The 22,761-nt window shown below is 41.1% G+C and overlaps 1 protein-coding gene across 19 annotated transcripts in view; it reads right to left on the bottom strand.

Annotated features, from left to right (window-relative positions):
- Positions 1-22,761, bottom strand: part of RBFOX1 (RNA binding fox-1 homolog 1) — a 1,671,014-nt gene that overhangs the window by 108,282 nt on the left and 1,539,971 nt on the right. For 18 of the 19 annotated variants that reach the window (XM_043914258.1, XM_043914265.1, XM_043914257.1 and 15 more), the window contains 3 exons: positions 18,992-19,084; positions 17,181-17,241; positions 6,940-6,993 (listed from right to left, as the gene is read on the bottom strand). In XM_043914258.1, coding sequence (XP_043770193.1) covers positions 6,940-6,993; positions 17,181-17,241; positions 18,992-19,084 — 208 coding nt within the window. The remainder of the gene's footprint in view (positions 1-6,939; positions 6,994-17,180; positions 17,242-18,991; positions 19,085-22,761) is intronic. The other variant, XM_043914271.1, reaches the window with a different exon arrangement.

Raw genomic sequence — 22,761 nt, 5'->3', positions numbered from 1 at the left:
TGATGAGGGTAGCCTAGAACTTTCCCTGTGAAATTTATCCAGAGCCACATACCTGAACCTCATCCTCCTCCCATGGCCTGAAGGTGGGGCATCTCCTACAAGGACCATCCCGTCACTCCTCGCTTTGGGGGGAGCTTGCCTTGATGGCCTTTCCAGGCAACAGAATGGGGACACGTTTATTTAGGAAATGCCGTTTTCAGCACATAAGCAAGTTCTAATCCTGGTTGAAGATCAAAAATGCCCACAGGGCTCCATCAAAGCTGAGCTGCAGTCCCTCTGTGGGACAGGGAAGGACGCAGATAAAAATTAAGGCCAAATGTGGGCTGGGCTGGGCTGAAATCTGCTAAGACAGATGCAGGGTGGAGAGGGGAGAAGCACAGTGAATTGCAACCGAAAGGGGAGGCAAAGGTAAACAGATGTACGAGATAAACTCTTTGAAGTGGAACATTTCCAGGCTGAAAATCCTTTGCTTGGGGACTTCAATCTGGACTCTTCTGTTCCAGTTCACTGAAGGGCACCGCACTGGAGTCTGGCAGATGTGTAAATTATACAAAATATCACCGAGCCAAAGGTCACTGTGCATGAAGAGCGGCTCCTCACCGCCATGGCTCTGAGTCCGGGCAGGGCTGGTCCTCCGGGGGGGATACAAGGAAGTGCAGGGCCGTGAGGGGGCATCCCCGGTGGCTCAGCGGTAAAGAATCCACCTAGCAACGCAGGAGATGTGAGTTCAGTCCCTGGGTAGGGAAGATCCCCTGGAGAAGGGAACGGCAACCCACTCCAGGATTCTTGCCTGGAGAATCCCATGGACAAAGGAGCCTGGCAGGCTACTGTCCATGGGATCACAAAGAGTTGGACACGACTGAGCGATTAAGCGCATACTCTTTCAGGATGCTAAGACCATCACCCAAAACTGGGCATGCTTGATACCCAGTCTTTTGGTAGATTACCCCAAGTCCAACCCGAAGTCTAGGACTGTGACCAAATTTTTTCAACAGCAACAAACGTCAGGCTAACCCAGATTCTGGACAAATCTTACTTTTGTCAGAAGCTACTGTATCCAAATTTCAGGAATGAAATTGGAAAGAAGTCCATCCAAAAGTGTGGCTAAAGGTCATTCTATTAGTTGTAATGGACTCAACAAAGTCAAGTGGGGGTGGAGGGGCAGCTGGCAGGGAGACCTACATCTAACCTTCTCCTGACCCAATTCTTAGATGAATCATGGTTCACAGTGACCAAGAGCTCACAGAAAACCAATACCTTGGTTCAGGTAATCCAAGGTCAAATACAGCTGCCCTTTCGAGACGTGCAATCTCACAGTGCTCATCCATCCTCTTCATTTTTAACCTTTATATTGAGATTCCAATCCTCTTTCCCATCACCCAGCCTGGTATCAAGTCACGTGGTCCATGGCCAGGTTCGTGCTGACGTGGACACAATCAATCCAGGCGACTTCAGTGATCACACTAATCTCTTATATTTCTATCTTGCCTTACAGGCTGCAAAGTTCTATTATACTCATTATTGTATCTGATCCTCCCTATAACCCCAGGATAACCTAGTTATAAGACCTGGCCACTTTTCAAATGTGACTTTATAGCCATCTATGCCCTTCTTGGAGTACGTGTCATTTTGTTTCACGCCCCCCCCCAAACCAGAAATATTTATTTTCAGAAGGAAGATTCACTCAGGACCCCTTATTTCCCCCTCTCCCCACTGCCAAATCCACTAATAATAATAGTGTCACCTAGACTATTGATCATCATCATCTTCAAGGTTTCCAAGTTAATTGGCTCTGTATCTCTCTCCTTTTGATTTTGTGTGTTTCCAGTCATTAGGACCTAACCCTATCTTAGATCTGCACTGCATTGGAAGATCTCTTTTCTCCACTGATAACGACTTGTGGAGTAATTTAACTCTGTTCCAATTTTCCTCTGCAGGCGGGGTGCTCCCCATCCAAAGAAGTGAGTTATGCTTGTTCAAGTGGTGCATCTTATGAATCTTGTTAAGCTCTGCTGCCTTATAGCCCCACTGATGGAATATTTAATCACTGAAATGAGTTGGCAGATATGATAAACAGTGTGTGTGAGCTCTGTAGCCATCTTACCAGCAACTAAGAAATGGATGAATTTGCCATTTGTCAGTGCCATGTCGACAACTGTGTATAGCCTTCTGTTATTTATTTTAATTTTGTTTCACTTATGTGTGAAGATTAAAAGTGCTCTCCATCAACAGTTTTGTTGGCTTGATATCTTGATTATCCCTTAAGGATATAATTTTAAAAAAAAATCTTTTTATTAGATGACAAAGGGAACTTGTCACAATGACAGGGAAAGTGTAAGATCCCTGTTGAGGTCTCCTATTAAAAGCCCTATTTCTAATTACACTAAGTAACTTGAGAAATGCTACTGGCAATGGGCTTCTCAGGTGGTGCTAATGGTGAAGAACCTACCTGCCAATTCGTGAGACTCAGGTTTGATCCCTGAGTCGGGTAGACGCCCTGGAGGAGGGCATGGCAACCCACTCCAGTATTCTTGCCCGGAGAATCCCGTGGACAGAGGAGCCTGGGGGCTACATCCCTCGGGTTTCATAGAGTCAGACACAACTGAAATGACTTAGCATGCACACACTGGCAACGGGTATTTGCAGATATTCTACTTCTATTTAGTACATTCAATTTTATTTTGACTCTAAAATGGAATGCTCATAGAAGCTGACTGAAGTCTTTGAAACTCACCTGGGCATTTTTTTTTTTCTATTGACTTATCAATCATTTGTCATGAGAATATGCCTCAAGGAGTCTGAAGATCATTAGGCTTAGAAAAAAATCATCACTGCTGCTGCTTAGTTTTATAGGAAAACACCCACTTGTCTTTGGAGGAGATTTATATACGTTCATAGAATATGCTGATTTAGGTCTATCTGCTTCTGGAGACTGGTACTGGATAAGCATTTAAAAGAGTCCTTGTAGGCATAACTTGATGAGAGTTCAGAAAAACCACCCCCAGTGAAAGACCTTTCATAACAGGTTTCTAAATGGTTCCCCTGGAACGTGTGTGTGAGGGAGAGTGTGTGTCATAATTTATCAAAGCAAATTAATACTGTTCAGCTAGTAATTAAAGATCCTCATTAAGAGGTGTAACTGTTCTCCCTACCCCCACCCTGCATTAGCAATAAAAATGCACTCAGGGCGTCAAGAGGGTATAGACGAAAATCAATAACCTGCCATTTTATAATTAAAGAGAAAATAAATGTTAGGGAAAAGTCCACTAAATTAGGAAAATTACCTTAAGGAGAAATTGAAAATATTGATTTTAATTTACAAAATATGTGGACTTTTCCTGCCCCATTCTGGGAGACAATTGGAGGCTGGGCTGTTAATTCTGCATAAGCTTCAGAAAATCAATGATTATACTATGGGGATATGGTGATCTTTGTCATTAATGCAAAAATCTTATATATAGAAATGACTAATAAAATAAGGCTGGTTCTCTATCTCAGGTAGATACAGTGCTGACCTGTGAAATACCCACAGCAAATCAATGACATGGTCTTCATTTCAGCTCTGGGGCACATTCAAAATTCCAAGATAAATCCTGACTATTTTTATACTTGGGGAAATTTCGAATGCCCCCTAGATTCTTAGTCATGGGTATTTAAACGGATAACATAAGGCATTATACCTGGTTATGGAAATGAATACGTTCTACGGCTCTGTTTTGCATATATGCATTCCTCACACGCAGGTGCCTGAAATTTCAAATGGAGGCTAGCAGGATTCTCAGGGTTTATGGGTCTTCAAGTATTTCAAAGGAATTGTTCTGGAGTGTTGAGTTTGCAGCAACATTTTCCCAGATTTCTGAATATCATGAACTCTGGCAACCCACTCCAGTATCCTTGCCTGGAGAATCCCATGGACAGAGGAGCCTGGCAGGCTACAGTCCATGGGGTCACAAAGAGTAGGACACGACTGAGCACTCATGGACACTGTCTACCTTCACAGACAAACATACAGGCAAAAAGAGACAGCCTCTGGTTATGAAGGACGGCCCAGATAGTGGCCACACCAAACACAAGTATTCAGATTCCTCAAGTAACATTTACTCATCTGTCACCCCCCGCCTCCTTTTTTTTTCAAGATTCAAGTTTACTGGAGCAGCCCATAGAAATAATAATTCAGTTTTCCAGGCTCCTGAAAACTTCCCCTGACACAATCAGTTAATACATCTAAATGTGATGGTGGATTCCCTGGAGGAGGAAACGGCAACCCACTGCAGTATTGTTGCCTGGAGAATCCCATGGACAGAAGAGCCTGGCGGGCTACAGTCCATGGGGCTGCAAACAGTTGGACACAAGCGAGCGACTGAGCGCAAGCAGCAAGCGTGGTGGGTGGAATAATCCAAAATGATCGTTTCATTTCTCTCTTTAATTTGACTTATTTGGACAGAGTAGTAACGTGATCTACTATCAGAAGGCATGCTCAGGAAGAACGATGACTTCCAACATTCGTAAAAAATAAAGCAGAATAAGCTGGTTGCAAAGAACACAGGCTCTTCACTTCAATTCTAACCAGCTTCTCACCAGCTGTGAAATCTTAATCCCGTGATGCAAACCCTTTGGACTTTAGTTGCTACATTTGGAAAACTGCTATGAGGATTCAAATACATTAATTTAGGTAAAGTGCTTAAAACAGTGCCTGACCAAAAAATACTCAGTCAATAGTAACCCTTCTAATAACTGATTCTTTCCCTAGAGTCCAGTGATCTGACTTTTGAGGCTGGGCCCAGGGCTCATTTCAATGGCTGCTCTAAGGCTCTAAGAGTTATGCCGATCCATTTATTCTTGTATGTGTAAGTCATTCTGGATGGTTTCTTTTGACAACCTCTTAGATACTCATATACATGCAAAGAGGTCTGAAATCACTTGTAAGGGAGATATTTGGTGCTTTCCTGGTTTCGTGAGCCAAAGGTGAACAGTAATTATATTGCATGGGGCTGAAAAAATGCACTTTCTTCTCTCTGACTCAACTCACACATTCATACTCTACCTCCTCAAAGGACAGTGTCAAGCTTCCTGTTCTTGATCTCATTATTTTGGGGGGAAGACATGCACATTGGGACACACACACAGAGAAAATCTGCCACCTTTCTATTCTAGCAGCCCCATCTCACTGGGCACCACCTGCAAATACACAGAAGCTGCTTTCCAACTTCCTCCTTGCCCTTTCAGGAGATTTCATTTCTTTGGAGCTTTGGACAACCCCAGCAATGTCTGTGCCCCCTGGATTGGATACCCTAAGCCCTGAAGCACTAGTCCTCTCTCACCTTGAGAAGTGAATCTTTTAGTCTAGTGGGTCACCCAAAAAATCAGCAGAATCAGCTCTCAGTTAACTTTCCCCTATGGCAGAGAGGTGGGGCATTAACTTAGTTATCTGTATTTCCCCAACATTTATATGGTGCTGGTTATGCACCAATACTCTTCATATATCAACCCACGTAATTCTTATAAATACCTGTGACTTTGTTACTACCACCACCTCCCACGGAACAGATGAAGACACTGAGGCACAGAGAGGTTAAGCAACTTGCCTAGAATCACACAGCTGGTAAGCAGAGAAGCCAGGCTTCCCATCCCAGGGTGCCTGAGAGTAACATCCACGTTCCTTACTCTGCTATGTGTTCTCTTGGGAAGTGGATCCCCCCACATAATCATGGAAAGTCTCAAAGCTAGGTCCCTCCCCCTCTGCCCCCCATAAGAGTCAGCACAACTATTTCACTATTAGAGTCTCTTGATGTAGCCCAGGCTTGTAATAAAATTCATACATGAAGAACAACTCCAAACGCTGTCTATCTAAAATCTGGAATTCAGCTATCAAGTCAGGCCTTTCCAGATTTACCATCTTTTAAACTCAAGTTGGTTTTTGTTCAAGAGCAGCTATCAAATTTTCCTATACCCCTTTGTCATCCACTAAGGTCAGTGTGGACTTTCAGGAAAATGACCGATGCAGAGCATCTCAGAAGAGACAAAACAAGGTGAGTGGCTTACCATCAAGAGATTATAAAGGAGTGGATACAGACCAATGGGTCATTGATTTCTCCTTATTAAAAAGCAAGGGCCATGTTGAAGCAAGACTTCTTCTCAACCTCCACATGGCAAATCTACTAAGGTTGATTAGGTTGAACATCCCAGATATTCAATGCAGCTTTGCTCATGAGTAGGAAAAATAACTGGTAGAAGTTAACAGGCAAAGCCAAGCAAAAAAACCAAAAAACCAGTCTCAGCTGCTGTTGCTTCCAGGTTACTCTCTCCCCAAATTGGATGACCAAGTTTTCTGGGACAGTGGATTTGAGTGGTAGTTGGTGGGTGGCAAGGAAGAGACGAGGAGAAAGATATAGACCCTTGAAGGCAAAGCAGAGAGAAAGGGAACCACTATGGAACATTGATTAATGGAGAAAGAAGGAGAACTTAACTTTTCTAGTTTTCTAAATAATTCTCTTTGCAATTCCAACTCACTGCCACATGATTGGGATAATTAATCCAATTCTCTGCTTTGCCAAGGGAAAAAAAAAATGCAACTCCAAATGGAAAGGTATGGCTGAAAAACACATTCAGGCACATTGAAAGAAAACCTGCATGAACAGCCATCCATTTGTTCAAAGGCTCTTGAACAAAATCTCAATGCTTTTTTTGAGGCAAAATCTATGTGAAACATCACAAGGGGCCATGGCCTCATGATTATATCACAATGCAACTTACATGATTCCTCTCTATCCTTTTTACAATTTTTTGAAAACTTTTGGTTTTGCCTTAAAAAAATCATTCAGAACTTGGGAGGACAGGAATTTTTTGGTTCAGATTATTTGATGAAACCCACTCTTTATGGGCAGGCAAAGCACATTTAGAAAAGACAAAGAAAACATCATGCAAAGAGAAACTCTTTACCTGCATAGAATTCAGGACTGTACACTGCACCCACAACTGGATTCAATTTCCAGCCTTAAAACAAATACACAAAAATGTTATCACATTTGATTCAACAACTCATATCATTGCAAGTTAACCACAAGTCAAATGGGTTGGCGTATTTTTTTTTTAATGGATTTATGGCCTTCTTTGATTTTCTGCCTACACACGTTAACAGCACAGAAACTACTGACCAGCTACAGACGAACATTTTGAAAAGGATATGGTAATTGATTCTGTCCCATATCCATATTTTCTAGAGCCCCTTTAGTAACTTAAATATTTTGTTCTTCTTTCATGTATTGCTGCTAGACAATCCACCACATCTCTTTGTATTAAGTTTGCAAAATTTTGGAAGCTCACATAAAACGGAATTCTTTTAGAAACATTCTTCAGTTCAGTTCAGTTCAGTAGCTCAGTCATGTCCGACTCTTTGTGACCCCCATGGACTGCAGCATGCCAGGCCTCCCTGTCCATTGCCAACTCCTGGAGTTTATTCAAACTCATGTCCATTGAGTCATTGATGCCATTCAACAATCTCATCCTCTGTTATCCCCTTCTCCTCCTGCCTTCAATCTTTCCCAGCATCAGGGTCTTTTCTAATGAGTCAGCTCTTTGCATCAGGTGGCCAAATGACTGGAGTTTCAGCTTCAGCATCAGTCCTTCCAATGAATATTCGGGACTGATTTCCTTTAGGATGGACTGGTTGGATCTCCTTGCAGTCCAAGGGGCTCTCAAGATTCTTCTCCAACACCACAGTTCAAAAGCATCAATTCTTCCATGCTCAGCTTCCTTTATAGTCCAACCCTCACATCCACACATGACTATAGAAAAACCATAGCTTTGATGGATGGACCTTTGTTGGCAAAGTAATGTCTCTGCTTTTTAATATGCTGTCTAGGTTGGTCATAACTTTTATTCCAAGGAGCAAGCATCTATATTCTAATAATTGTCATTCCTTATTGCAACCCAGAGACCCTATAGAATTCCAAAGTGCTTTCTAAAACCCAAAGAAAATGACATTTATTCACTATAGCTTGTGTGGAATACATTTCAAAGAATTCAAGAACCATACAAGTTCTTAGTCAATGCATGATATCTAAGAGAACTTTCAAATAACCTGTATATAGGATTAACAGAATTTTGTAATTTTCCAAATGTTCTGCATGGTGCATTTTCTGTAAAATAAATCCTGGCCCTTTAGAAACTTCTACTTCATAAAATAGCAAAGAAGATTATTTGCAAATCAGGAAGCTATCTGCACCAAATACCCACTGCACACTATTTAGGGAACAATCTATGGGCTTCCCTGGTGGCTGGTGGCTCAGTGCTAAAGAATCCACCTGCAATGCAGGAGACACAGGTTCCGTCCCTGGGTCGGGAAGATCCCCTGGAGAAGGAAATGGCAACATCCTCCAGTGTTCTTGCCTGGGAAATGCCATGGACAGAGGAGCTTAGCAGGCTACAGTCCATGGGGTCGCAAGACACCACTTGGTGACTAAACCACCACCTCAAAAAATGATCATATTTTAGGGTTTGGTGATTAATTCCTGTTCCTTCTGGTAAGTGTTTTTGTGTGTGTGTGTGTGTGTGAAAGCATCTATTATAGAACTGCTGAAAGACAGAGAAGGACAGGTATGGGAAACCTTGCGTCCTTGGGCTGAAGGTTGAACACCAGAAGTCCTTTACTAAATGCTCCTGAGAAAAGGCGGTGGTGAGAGTCGTGATGTGAGAGGAGGTATTTCTGACAAGTATTCTTGGAGCTTTTTCTGGAAGAGAGAGGTGTGCCATCCCATTGCCTGGTACAAGTGATGCACCTTTAGGAACAGCTGAGAGGTAGCCACAACCTACTGATTCACTAAGGAAGCGTGTGTGTGTGTGTGTGTGTGTGTGTGTGTGCGCACGCGTGCTCAATCATGTCTGACTCTTTGTGACCCCATGGACTGTAGCCACTGAGGAAGACAGATAGAGTAAGTCCCCTACATGTGAACAAGTTCCATTCTGAGAGCATGTGCATAAGTCCAATTTGTTTGTAAGTCCAGCAAAGTTAGCTTACATACGCAACTGACACAATTGGCTGTATAGGTTTATAATACTTTGCACACAAAGAACACATAAAATCAAAAAATAAAGAAGACATTTTTAATCTTACACCTTGTAAAAGTACCTTGAAAAGGACAGTAGTATAACGGCTGGCATCCAGGGGCTGGCATCAAAGGAACAGGCAAGAAGAGAAGGGAGAGGAGGTGGGAGATGGCAGAACTGAAGGATCGTCAGCAATAGGAGGTGGAGGGTGAGCTGCAATTTCATTCATGCTGGATGCTGATGGAATGCATCTATCGTCTATCTGTCCATCCATCCATTCATCCATCCAACTGTATCATTTCTATTATCTATCTTTTGATTGATCAATCAACCTATCAGCTCTTATCAAAGCTGACCTGATGTCTTCTTAGGCACGCAGCTTCATGGCACTATCTATCTACCAATCATCTACCAGTTTACTAAGTCTCCCTACAGAAAACTTTCAATCAATATAAACATGAGAGAAACAAAACAATACTCTCCCTCCTCAGGAAATCCATGCCATCTCACAGTCACAGCATTAACTGAGAGAGATAACTGATCAGGTCTCCTCTACAAGAAGCCAACTAGGATCTGTGAGCAGCGAAATCCAATGAGACTGCTCAGGTAGCCTGGGAACATCAGAAGAGGGTTTTCCCCTCTTCCCATCACTGGTTCTGTCTCTTATATGAGGCTACTCTATTCCCACTGGAGGAGAAACAAAGGCATTTCTGAACCACACCTCAGGCATGGAAACCTAACTTCTCATTTCCCTCCTCCCTCTGAAGTGGATTTCTCACCAAGACATCCCCCTTCAGCAAATGGCATCTCCACCTGCTTCGTTCCTCAAAACAAAATTCTTGATCAATAATGCCTCGATGCTCCCTTAATCCTCACATATCCTGTACCATCCATTAAAAAATCCTATAGGTTAGACTTTGAAAAGGTGTTTCTACTCTCTTTATATCCCTCTCACCAATGCCACCATGCTAGCCTAGACATTTCTATTTCTTAAGTACATGGCAACAAACTCCTAACTCTCACCATCTTATCTTACTCTTTTCATAGTGGCCAAACCAGTTTTTAAGAAGTCAATCAGGCATGTCATACTGCTACTAAAATTCAGTAGCTTCCTGATGTACAAAGAACACAAATTCTTTACCTTGGCCTGTAAGTCCACACAATCTAATCCCAGTCCATTTATTTGGTACCACTGCTACCCTCCCTCCAATCTATGGTGATACTGGCCTTTTAAATCTTTTCAAAAGAACCAAAGATCCTTCTAGATCAGTCTAGAGCATTCTGATTGTACCCACTGCTTGTTCTGCTTGGACAAATATGCCCAGTCCTCAAAGTTTACCAGCTATGACAGCATATTGGAAAGCAAAGACATCACTTTGCCGAAAAAGTTCTGTCTAGTCAAAGCTATGGTTTTTCCAGCAGTCATGAACGAATGTGAGAATTGGACCACAAAGAAGGCTGAGCATGGAAGAGCTGATGCCTTCGAAATGTAGTGCTGGAGAAAACTCTAGAAAGTCTCTTGAACTGCAAGGAGACCAAACCAGTCAATCCTAAAGGAAATCAACCCTGGATATTCATTGGAAGGACTGAAGCTGAAGCTCCAATACTTTGGCCACTTGATGAGAAGCGCCAACTCATTGGAGAAGACCCTGATGCTGGGAAAAACTGAAGGCAAGAGGAGAAGCGGGTGACAGAGGATGAAATGATTGGACGGCATCACCGACTCAATGGACGAGTTTGTGCAAACTCTGGAAGACAGTGAAGGACAGGGAAGCCCAGCGTGCTGCAGTCCACGGGTTGTAAAGAGTCAGACTCAACTGGGCAACTGAACAACAACAACGTCTTCTCCAGGGCGGGCTGCCTAATGTTTCTCCCTTCCCTACTCTTAAGGCGGCTCACTGGTGCGATTCCCAGCTTTGTTTTCTGCAAAGCAGTTAACACCGCCTAGATTTATCTTTTTTCTTTCTTTGCTTGCTCTTAATTGTTTTTATAACCATCCTCCCTCATTAAAATTGATGGTAAAGTGAGTGGGACTGACTGCTGTCCGAGGTGAATTCCCAACATATAAAACTGTGTTTGGCTCCATAAATATTTACTTAGTTTTGCTCTAAAGGAACTGAAAGAATAAAGAGCTTTTTTCTAATGGACTCATTCCTTTTGGCTATGCTCTCCTTCCAACCCTCAATGACCTGCTTCCTTATACACACCTACAAAACAGGGGGGCACCATTAGGGGTGACTATCTTCAAGGGAAAGACAATAAGAATCCAGCCCTTGAAAATCACCTCTGCTCAGACTTAACAGGGCTCTTGCAGGCTTATGTAAATGCATGCAAATCACATGCAAATGGTCTCCTAGTCCCTTCGACTCCTTCTAGTACCTGGAAGGGACCCTTGGGATCACCCTGCTGGAGATAGGAGCCTGCACTGTCAGGAAGACAGACAAAATGATCCCAGTTTTAATTTCCAAGGCAGTTTGTGTTCGTCCCCAGGCCTCGCGAATTCAGAGATTTTGATCAAGGACATTAAACCGAACAATGAGGCTTACAGCAAAGGGAGAATTGCTGATAAAGCCCACGGCTCCCAGCCTCCCAGAGCCCCCATACAAGAAGGCGATGGAGCAGACACCAGACACATGGGGGTCTCACTCCACATCAGACATAAGAGCTGTTTAGAGGACCCCTCTGCGGCCCCGCCTCAAGGGGCTGCCTCCAAATCAGTGCTCCCCTCCTTAAATTCCTCTTCTTAAAGTTCACCTGCCAGCCTTCTGCAGAAAACACTGACCGAGGTCCTCAGTGTTAACTATGGCTGTATTGGGTGTTAAAAGACAGGTCTGACTGTGCACACAAACAAATCGACACATGTCTTCTCCAGGGCTTTACTAAGTTGGATTTTAAGGAAAACACATTCAAGAAAGCACCCTTAAATGCCTGACAGGGGTTTCCAAAACTGTCCCGAGGCTTTCCAAACACATGTACTGCAGATGCCAGGAATCTGGTATTTGAAATGCTGCAGAAGGCAATGCCCAAAATGAAAAGTCATTTGCACATTGCATCCGGTTCACTCAGCAACTTTTTCTTTTTTTGAAATGCATGTTTATTGTCAACATTTAAATTTCATCTATGATACAAGATTTCTGCTTCTCTTCAAATACGAGCAGAAATGGCAACTTTAAGAATTCCCTACGGACCAATTTGCTGGGGTGACCAGGGGCCACCCCCACTTAAGCCCCCAGTTTGCCTGTTCCCTGTTACATGCTTGGCTTAGGAGCCAAAAATCAGTGATCTTTTATGGTTACCCTGTGCTGGTTTTTTTCCGTCTAGAAGAGAAATATTTTGCTTTGCTCAGTATGAAAATGAGAGTCCAAAAAGGCTGCAAGTTTCTCAGACCTTCTCTGTTTGTTTATTTTACCTGGTCGGCCTCTGCCGGCACCCAACTATTTGATCCTTAAACTAGTATATCTATCAGCTTACTATCACAGCAAGAAAAGGAACAAGATGGCTATTTATTATTGAGATTATCGTGTCATTGCATTTTTAGGGCACTTTGTAGCTGCCACTGTGCTGAGTATTTCATCTCGTGTGTGTGTGTGTGTGTGTGTGTGTGTGTGTGTGTGTGTGTGTGTGTGAGCGTTCGTGCGCACTCCATCACTCAGTTGTGTCTGACTCTTTGTGACCCCCACGGACTGTAGCCCGCCCATCTTCTCTGTCCATAGAACTTTCCAGACAAGAACACTGGAGTGGGTTGCCATTTCCTCCTTCAGGGGATCTTCCCCACCCCAAGGACTGAACCCGAATCTCTTTCTGTCTCCTATGGAGATGGGTGGATTCCTTACTGCTGAGCCACCAAGGAAGCTTCATCTCCCATAATAACCACAAACATCCTATATAGCAGGTCCCATCATATCTACAGGTCACACTTGAGAAAGCTCTTCTGCGGAATGTTTCAACAGCCCCCCTGCAGGTCAATAATCCCTAAAAAACAGAGGTGATGTAAATTAATCCACCTTGATATAGTTTCAGCTCTTTTTGTCCAGTTTTCACCCTTCCTATGAATGCTGGGAAAATAAAAGAGCTACATCCAACACTCACGCTTCTCCAACATTGAAGAAATTCCTGGGATTATGGTTCTCCACTTGTTTTACAGAATAAATATTTGATCTCCAATGAGCACAGTAAACCCTAACTCTTCTCTGAGGCTTGATGTCCTCAGGAAAAACCAGCAATATGGAAGTAGCCCACTCAACTCCCTCATGATGGAGCTTTCAGATCGGGAGGGTTTTCCAGACTCTTCTATGTCATTCTACAGTCTTTTGCACGCAAGCTCAAAGGTCCTGGGAAATGGAATCTACGTCCTCCACAATATTATTAACTGTGGTCCTCTACAACAGGGAGTCTTAGCTATGTGTCTTATCATGTTTCAGATCCTATCTTACTCATCACTGGAAACTTTGCAGCTGCTTAACATTTTGTTGGATGATTCACTGATATCCTAAAGGAATGCATGAATGTGATGATGGCACTGATAGTTAGATTCTTTTCCATTTGAGGATGACCTCAGAATTCGATGACTTGAGTAATCCATAATTTTGCTGAAGCCTGAGTTTGACGGTTTGTGAGAATGAATGAGGTAGCTAATGAATGAATCTCCCAAATCACTTTATTTTCTCATTTCCACCTGACTTCATTGATCCTCACTTCTCTATTTCCCCTCCCCAACTTTATTGAGGTATAATTGGTGTCTATATTGAAAGTGTACCCATTTGTGGATTTGCCATACACACACATTATAAAAGTTTTTCCATAATCAAGCTAATGAACACATCCATCATCTCACACAGCTACCACTTTCTTGTTTCTTTCTTTTCTGTGTGGTGATAATATTCTCTATTAACACAGTCATGCTTGTTAAGGATCTAAGAGGGTCCCTGTCTTTCCAGGATGTTGGATTGCATTTTGTGGGACATTTTATTTGTAGTGATGGCACTCATGAATTAAGGATTGATAAAGTTTTGAGAATCCTTTACTTGAATAGTAAAATTCTTCATGATCACCTCTACAGAAACCAACTGTCTTTATACAGTTAGGATTTTCTTTTTCTTTTCTTTTCTTTTAAAGTCAATTCTACCATGACTATCCTTCCCCAGTTAGGTCACATACACAGTCTATGTAACAGGATAACCCTCTGAGTGTCCCCTTTCAGGTATACAGGTTAGAGATCCACGCGATTTATTTCTGGAAACTAAGAAGGCAGCGTCCGCCATAATGGGATAAGAGATACTTATGCCAACACATGGGCTTCCCAGGTGGCACAGTGGTAAAGAATCCACCTGCCAATGCAGGAGACACAGGAGATATGGGTTTGATCTTTGGGTTGGGAAGATCCCCTGTAGTAGGAGATGGCAACCTTCTCCAATGTTCTTGCTTGGAGAATTCCCTGGACAGACAGCCTGGCCGGCTATAGTTCACAGGGGTGCAAAGAGTTGGACATGACTGAGCAACCCAGCACTTGCCAACGTGGCAGAGATTAGGGGCTGCACATTGAATAATCTTTTTGTTCTTGTAGCGGAGGTCTGAGTGCAGTTCTGCAAAATGACAGGTGACAGTGATGCACTCGAAACACCCAGCACGGCCACAGGATTTCGTTATGTCATAATAAAAGGAGAAGATGTCACTAATTACTTCATCTCCACTAGCCTCAAATTTTACATCTTTACCACAGGAATAACTACGTCTTCTTTACAAGACACTATGTGGACCCGCTGCTTTTAAAATGTTTAACATAATGCCATACAGTCAGTATTCCAGAAATGTTGACTATTCATTGTGGCTTGAACTGTGTTTCCAAGGACCACAGGTCCAGTTTTCAGCCACTGGGTATGACATTGATCAGTAACCCTCTCTTTAAAATAAATATGCCTACATATGGCTTAAGGAATATTTGGCTTCCTTTGTCTTATTTTCTCACATCAGCAGCACACATGAACACCTGTGCCTAGGCATATGTGTGCAAACACACACACACACACAATTGCTACTTCATAATGAAAGAAAATGCCCCACAGTCAGATTGGTGCCATCATGTACTAACTCTGGAAAGTTGCAGAGTTATCACTTTTACCCAAGCAGAAAGACTCCATGACACGTTAAATCAGAGGTTTGCTTCATTTCAGCACTGGGCATTCAAAGCCTGTTGCAGAATTTTTCTATACTGTTTCAGATTTTGTCTTGGGTTGTTGAAAGCTGAAAAAATGGGTTAGCCAAATAAATAATTCTTCCAGTCTTTCTTCTTAGAGTTCTATCACATTGAGGGGATATTTTTGTTTAACGGTGCACCTTTAACATATCAGAACAAACAAAGTAACAGCCATTGGCATAAGAAAGAAGAAAAACAAAAACAAAACTACCAAATGATATTAGTATTGTTTATAACAGAAAAAAAAGTCAGTCAGTACGTAAGCGGGGAATAAACCCTTTGTATGGGCTTCCCTGGTGGCTCAGGTGGTAAAGAGTCTGCCTGCAATGCAGGAGACCCGGGTTCGTTCCCTGGGTCGGGAAGATCCCCTGGAGAAGGAAATGGCAACCCACTCCAGTATTCTTGCCTGGAAAATCCCACGGACAGAGGAGCCTGGTAGGCTACAGTCCATGGGGTCACAGAGTCGGACACGACTGAGTGACTTTACTTACTTACTTATGGAATATTATGTAACCACTAGAAAGAATGAATGCAGTCTATATGTATTTACATCAAAAGAACTCCATATTGATTTATAAAAGCCAATCAGAAATGATGTGTATACCATGACACCATTCATATAAAAATCATACACTTGCCACTGTATTATACATATATACTTATTACACATGACACGAGAAAGTGTAAAATAAAGGTATAGATAATAATCTGCAATAGCGGCACCTTCTGAGGGGATAGGTGGGAAACCAACATGGCAGTGGTGTCATTCAAAATATATTTTAGCCTTGTCTTCCTCCCTCCCTTTCTCTCTCCCTCTCTCTCTCTTCATTTTCTGAATGTCTGTATTTTCATGTTTCATGTGTAATTAAAATGTTTAAAATGGAAAATTCCATAAATTTTTCCTTAAGACTGTAATGACATTGTTATTTTTTAAAATCTGTAAAACAGAGGAAAAATACCTTCCATTCTCACAATGCAACTCAACCATAAACATTTTGGGGGTAATGCCTACCTTAATTCAAATCACGCTATACATATAATTTCTTTTATTTTAAAACTTTTCATTCATTATGAGCCCCTTTGTAGTCTTCATCCTACTCATCTTAATGAGTATTGTATCCCACAAAACTCTAACTTTAACTTACTACATTACATTCTATCTAAATTTGGTGCAATTAAGCATGTGATTAGCATATGACATCTTTTCCCGCCCCCCACCCCAACCATATATCTTAAGAGACATTTCTTCTGAGAAGGATTAAAAAATCAAAATGTGTGAATATTTTAATAATTTTTCATATTTTGTAAGTCCTTATTATGCAGAGCTTTGAGACGTTTTCCTCTTGAGCAAGGGCAGAAATGCATCGTCCTGAAGGGGTCTGCAATACAAGTAAACATCCTCCTTTGCCCCAGATGCCACTTCGTAACCCAGGGAGACGTGTGTAACACACTCATACATTCTGTTCTCAGTGTGGAACTCATCATGAGGTACCCTCCAAGGTACTTCAGAAGTCTAATGGCTCCAGAGAAGATTCAAAGCCGGAACCAAATGCTGCAGTCCCATTTCCGGGAATGATTATTGATCACCAAGGAGGTGATGATTAAGGGAGAAACAAACAAAATATCCACCCTCCATCAACTCATTCTAATTACAATAAATTACCCATGTAATTCTCAAATGATTCCTATGTATCTCACTCCACATAGGAGTTATTCCAGAGAGGATGAAAGAAGAACATTCACTCCTCACTTGAAAACTAAATTTGCCTTTGTCATGGAATTTATCTTACTGATTCAAGTGGTTCACTGTAGCAGGTCAGCAGCGAAGACACAGTAACCATGCTGAGGCAAATGTGGCTTGTTGGCACAGATTCCCCAATTAAATTACTTAATAGATTCTGAGGTAGAGACATTTTCTTGTAAGAGGCCAAACTCTACTTACCATTTGTATAAGGGTTGACAGTCTTTTTATTTGTCATTACACGTGCTGTGGCATTATTTACCTATGTACATAGAAAACTCAAATGAGCACATATTCCAGGGCCAGTCCACAGTTCAATTAGTTGCATGCATTATGACTGTGATTACTTATTAAAAACAAAAAACAAAAACTAAAATGCATTTTAATTTATAAAAGGCAGTAGGTGCATAACAAAATCATACATTTTTATAATTACATTTACTTCATAACCATTTTAACTTAACAAATCATTTCAATAAAGCAATGTCATATCATTTAAAAGTTTAATAAGGAGACAGTAAAAGCAAATTAAAAGGAACTGCATAATTGAAGATTGAAAAGCATGCGTGTACTCCATGGTAACACAGAAACAATAAATATTTTTTTTAAACATAAAATAAGGTTCATATGAAGGAACATGCAGTGGAGGAGAAGAGGGGAGAGACAGGTACAAGGGAACATAAATGTCAAAAAAAGGACAAACAAGTTTTAGCCGTATGCAACACTTTAAGGGGGAAGAACCATTGGGGAAGCAACATCTAGCATTCAACACTTGGAACAAGAGCCTTTTACATCGCAAGAATTAACAAAATCATTCAAGCTTTAAAGTCACAGCTAACAAAAGGATAAAAGAGAGGGTGCATTGTTTAACACAATATGGAGTTAACAATCTGAGTAAGATGTGCACTGGTCATATCTCAATCCAGTCAGTGCCTCCCAGGCTAGCTTAGAACGTACACTCATTTACAGGCGTACCAATATCCAAAAAAATAGAGCATCAAGAAAACTTAATACAACAAGTCAAAAAAATTCACGTGGTATATATATGTATAGAGATATATCAGCACTAAATACGTGAAACGGCAGATGGATTTCACCACTTACCATTCACCACCATCGCCAGCATGGGTTTGTATACAGTTACCATGGTTACTGAGAGTTTGGTGAGGGGCCTAAGGATTATCGTCGAGGGTGGGGGGAAATGAAAGGCAAAATATGCAACATCTTACTCCAAAGACTAAAGCATTTTTAACTGGTATTTTTTTTTTTTTTAAGTTTTAACAAATACGACCCTATGGTCATTTTGAGGGAGAGCCAGTGGTAGAAAGAGTAGATTATGAGTATAGGAATTTCAGCGTTTTTTTTTTTTTTTTTTTCCATGAAGAAGGGCCAGATATTGAACAGGAAATCCTGTTTGGTTATTCACGTTGTTTGCAAAAGAATACAAAGATTGAAAGTGTCTTCTTAAAAAGGAAAAAAAAAAATGAAAGGTTTCATGACAAAGACCTCTCATTTTTTTTTTTTCCCCCAACAACTGTTCTCTTAAATGCTATTCATTTCACAATTTGGTTTAATTTGCACACCACTGTGGATCCCTCATCAGCCCTGCAGTGGAAAGAAAAAGAAAGGAAAAGAAAAAGAAAACAAAAACAGAAAACTGCTCTATATTTTGTTTTGCAACACTCTCTCCACTGCTTGGAATCTACTGCACCCATTGGTTATAAGACATGAAAAATAAAATAAGAATTAAAAAAAAAAAACCTTTCAGATTAACCTTTCTTTTGTCTCACTTTTGCCATCCACCTTTCAGCAGTAATAAGAGTAACATAATAAAGGAAAGTTAAAAGAAAAAAGTAAGGCCAGTTTTCCTTTTTATATATAAATATATATATATAAACAATGAGAAGGGAATAGGGTCACATACAAGACACAATGATGCATCTGAAACAACAAATGAGCGTGAAGCAGACACTTATCAAAAAGATGAAAAGGAAAATATTTTGGACATGCACCTCGATTTTACGGCCCTCTACCACGGTGCCGTGTAATTTCTCCCTCGCCCTGTCCGCATCGGCACTATTTTCGAAAGTTACGAAACCAAATCCCTACATGCAGGAGGGAGAAGGGAAAACAACATGCAGATTATTATTTTCAGTCAACGACCACTGCGGAACGTTCTCTCGCTTTAATTTCTATTTCTTGTCCTGGCTTCCGTTCTGTAACATGCAAATTAGAGAAATTATAAGAGTTCTAAAATGTGCAATAAGTAAGCGACAAGTGTGAACAAGATCTTTGTTTTCTGTCACCCGTTAGCTGTCACCCCTGAAGAATTCAAAGAATGATACCCAAAATACCTTTCTAACTGTCACTACAGAAGAAAAGAAATCGAACGGAAAGAAAATGAGATCAAAATAAATGTACAGTGTCTTCACAGAGAAGAAAATGAAATAACGAGGGAGGAAAAAAAGGGAACCACTTTCTTGACATGCAAATTAAGAAGAAAAGAAAAGAAAACGTGTGCACAAAATTCAACAATGAATGCCAGAATCTTCTAACATTGCCTACAGAGTCATGCTGTGTGGTTTTAAGACCATCTCTTCTCCATGCAGTTTTAGGGTTATTCAAATTTGTCAATTCTACAGCCTTTATGTCTCAAAAAATAAAAATTAGAAGCCTAAAAAAAAAAAAAAAAGGAAAGACCTTTTTTTTAATAAATCTGAAACTCTTAGCTCTAAATCAACAAAATAATCCCATGAAATGAATAGAAATAAACACCCATTGATTGCTAATGCAAACAGGTCAAGTAACATTTTTATATCCCCTCCCTCACTCCTCAAATGATATAAGTGCTTCTGAAACTGTCAGCTTTCCAGACTGCTTTACTAACCCCAAACAGAAATGTGTATACGTATGGTAAAGTTCTAAGACATTATGCTGATACCCATTTGTCAAATCAACAGGTAGAAAATTCAAAACCTCCTTTAGTAGAATACTATTTACAGTAACACTCTAGGTACTTCTTTTACTGATCAATAACAAATACACTCTTTTCTGCATCACTGGTATATTTTGCTGTAATATTTCAGCCTCAAAAAAAACAACCCCCCTACACATCACATTGTCAAAAATCCATCCTTTTTCTTCACTGACACTGTTCCTAAGAAGAGTACAGAAAATATGACACATTATTTTTAAAACCCCTAAAAATATTTGTACAGCTTGTTCAGAAATATACACCAACCGTTTGAAACAATTTCAGTGTAAATCTGCCCAGCTCGTTCTGGTCTTCACAGTATAAACAGGGTAAAATAATGCAATGTGCCAAGATTGCTCTTTATGTTAGGTAATCTTTACTTAAAGGAAAATGTTGGTGTTAAGCTTAGCTGGAGCAGTAGGACAGTCAGTCATATTAATAAAACAAACAATTACAAATCACAGCTGATCATAACCAACTCCTGTTAACTCTCAATTCCTCATTAGGTCATGAAAAAAATCTCTGAAACTCAGGGTTTCAGAGAGCTGTTTCAGTTTCAAAGAGCTGTTACCCAGGGTTCCAACAAGTGAGAACTTTCCAATATTATGATGGGCTCCTCCATAGAGGATAATAGCTATGGATGTAGTCAAGTTAGGTTAGATGGTGATCTGATAGGGAAAAAAAAATTCTTCACTTGGGGGATTAGACTGAATTACCTTTCCTATTTCCCATAGTGAGGATCTGTGATAAGGACAGGTCTGAATTATTTGACTAATCTAAGATTATACCTTAGAAAGACCCTACTTAGTCTTGCTCATCACTGATGGGATTAGCTGCATTTGGTACACAAACACTGATGCTGACTCATTTTGAAATAACAGCATGTCAATGGGCAAAAAATAAAATCTGGAGGGTTGGTACTATTTGATGCCTCTGATTTGGCCACTGGGCCTCAGATTCAGTTATACATCAGAAAGAACTGGGGGGCATATGAAACAGTCAGATTTCTAAGTCCTGACACATGTTTCTTGGATCAGAATCCCAGAGTGGAGCCCAGAAATCTGTTTGCTGAAAAAGTTACCAATGTGGCCCAGCAATTGGGTTTCCATGGCTTCTTCTATCACTAAGCAGTGTCTGACTCTCTGCAACTCCAAGGGCTGCACCATGCCAGGCTCCCTTATCTGTCACTATCTCCCGGAGTTCGCTCAAATTCACGTCCATTGAACTGATAATGCTATCTAAACATCTCATCCTCTGACGCCCCCTTCTCCTTTGGCGTTCAATCTTTCCCAGCATCAAGGTCTTTTCCAATGAGTCGGCTCTTTGCATCAAGTGGCCAGAGTACTGGGCCTTCAGCTTCAGGGTTAATTTCCCTTAGGATTGACTGGATCGATCTCCTTGCAGTCCAAGGGACTCTCAAGAGTCTTCTCCAACACCACAGTTAGAAAGCATCAATTCTTCGGTGCTCAGCCTTCTTTATGGTCCAACTCTCACATCTGTACATGACTACTGGAAAAACCATAGCTTTGACTATACAGAATTACACTGCCAGTTTCTATAGAGCAGTTTAGGGACTGGAGTGAGTTTTTGTGGTGAATATCTATTTGACTTGGTGATTCTAATCTTAAATGTAGGAATCAGCCAAAATCACACAGAAATGTTCTCCTCCTGACCTCTAAGACCAAGGCTCTAGCATCCTGAGCCATGCCATACATTTAATAAATAATTAGGGGAACTAGGACTGCGACTCTATCTGGGGCAATTCTCTTACTTGCCTAAGAAAGGAAATCCACAGTCCAATGTGATTTACCAATGGAGGATTTGGTGCCATCATTGTTGCTAATGGGTACTAATAGTCATTCTCACTACAGTGCTAGGAAGAACTGAACACTCAACCCACTTGAATAACACAATCCGCACAAATGGAGTCATAAAGATTCCAATCTAAATCCTGGGCAAACCATGCTGGCCTAAAATCTGCATCCTGGATAGGAGGGAGAGATGAAAGTAGAAATAGAAACCTCTTCTGAATCCCAAGTTCATAAACTAAAGAGGAATTCTACCACATTTTTACTTTGCTTTGAAGTAAAAATAATATATTGATTCTTTATTATTATTATTTTTACTCTTAATATTTTCTGCTAAACTTTTTTTTTTTTTTTTGAGTGTTTCAATACATCTCATTTCAACCTGCTGAGAAGCCTAGTTGAAATTTGGCAAAGCTGGGTTCATGAAGACCTTGCTGCAGAAACACAAATACCAAAGGGCATGTCCCATGGGACCATCCTACCTCCGCCCAGCCAAGTAGTCATGTGACATCCCTGGATCAGAAGATAGCCAGGTGTTTATCTGGGGAGCCACAACATGGCCAGACAGACAGCCACCTGGCCATTTTCAGGCACCCACTCCATCAGGCACAAGAGCTGGCAACTTTGAAAGTTGGTGGCAACAAAGCTTGTTTCTTTTGCCCTGCCTCTTGGTCAGTGGGCTTCCTTGGTGCCTCAGATGGTAAAGAATCTGCCTGCAGTGTGAGAGACCTGGGTTCAATCCCTGGGTTGGGAAGGTCCCCTGGAGAAGGGAATGACTACCCATTCTAGTATTCTTGCTTGGAGAATTCCATGGACAGAGGCTACAGTCCATGGGATCGCAGAGTCAGACATGACTGAGCAACTAACACTTTCATTTCATGGTCAGTATTCTGTCTTAGGCAAAATGCAATATTTAGCATATTCTTAAAATTACTCTGAATATTTTTTTTTATCTCAGTTTCAAAAAGAAGCACCTTTTGGATGTGGCTTGGAGAACACA

The sequence above is a fragment of the Cervus elaphus genome, chromosome 10, assembly GCF_910594005.1.
Source record: "Cervus elaphus chromosome 10, mCerEla1.1, whole genome shotgun sequence".
NCBI classification, from domain to species: Eukaryota; Metazoa; Chordata; class Mammalia; order Artiodactyla; family Cervidae; genus Cervus; species Cervus elaphus.
The sequence above is the reverse complement of the archived record's forward strand: the minus strand, read 5'-3'. Positions and strand labels throughout refer to the sequence as shown.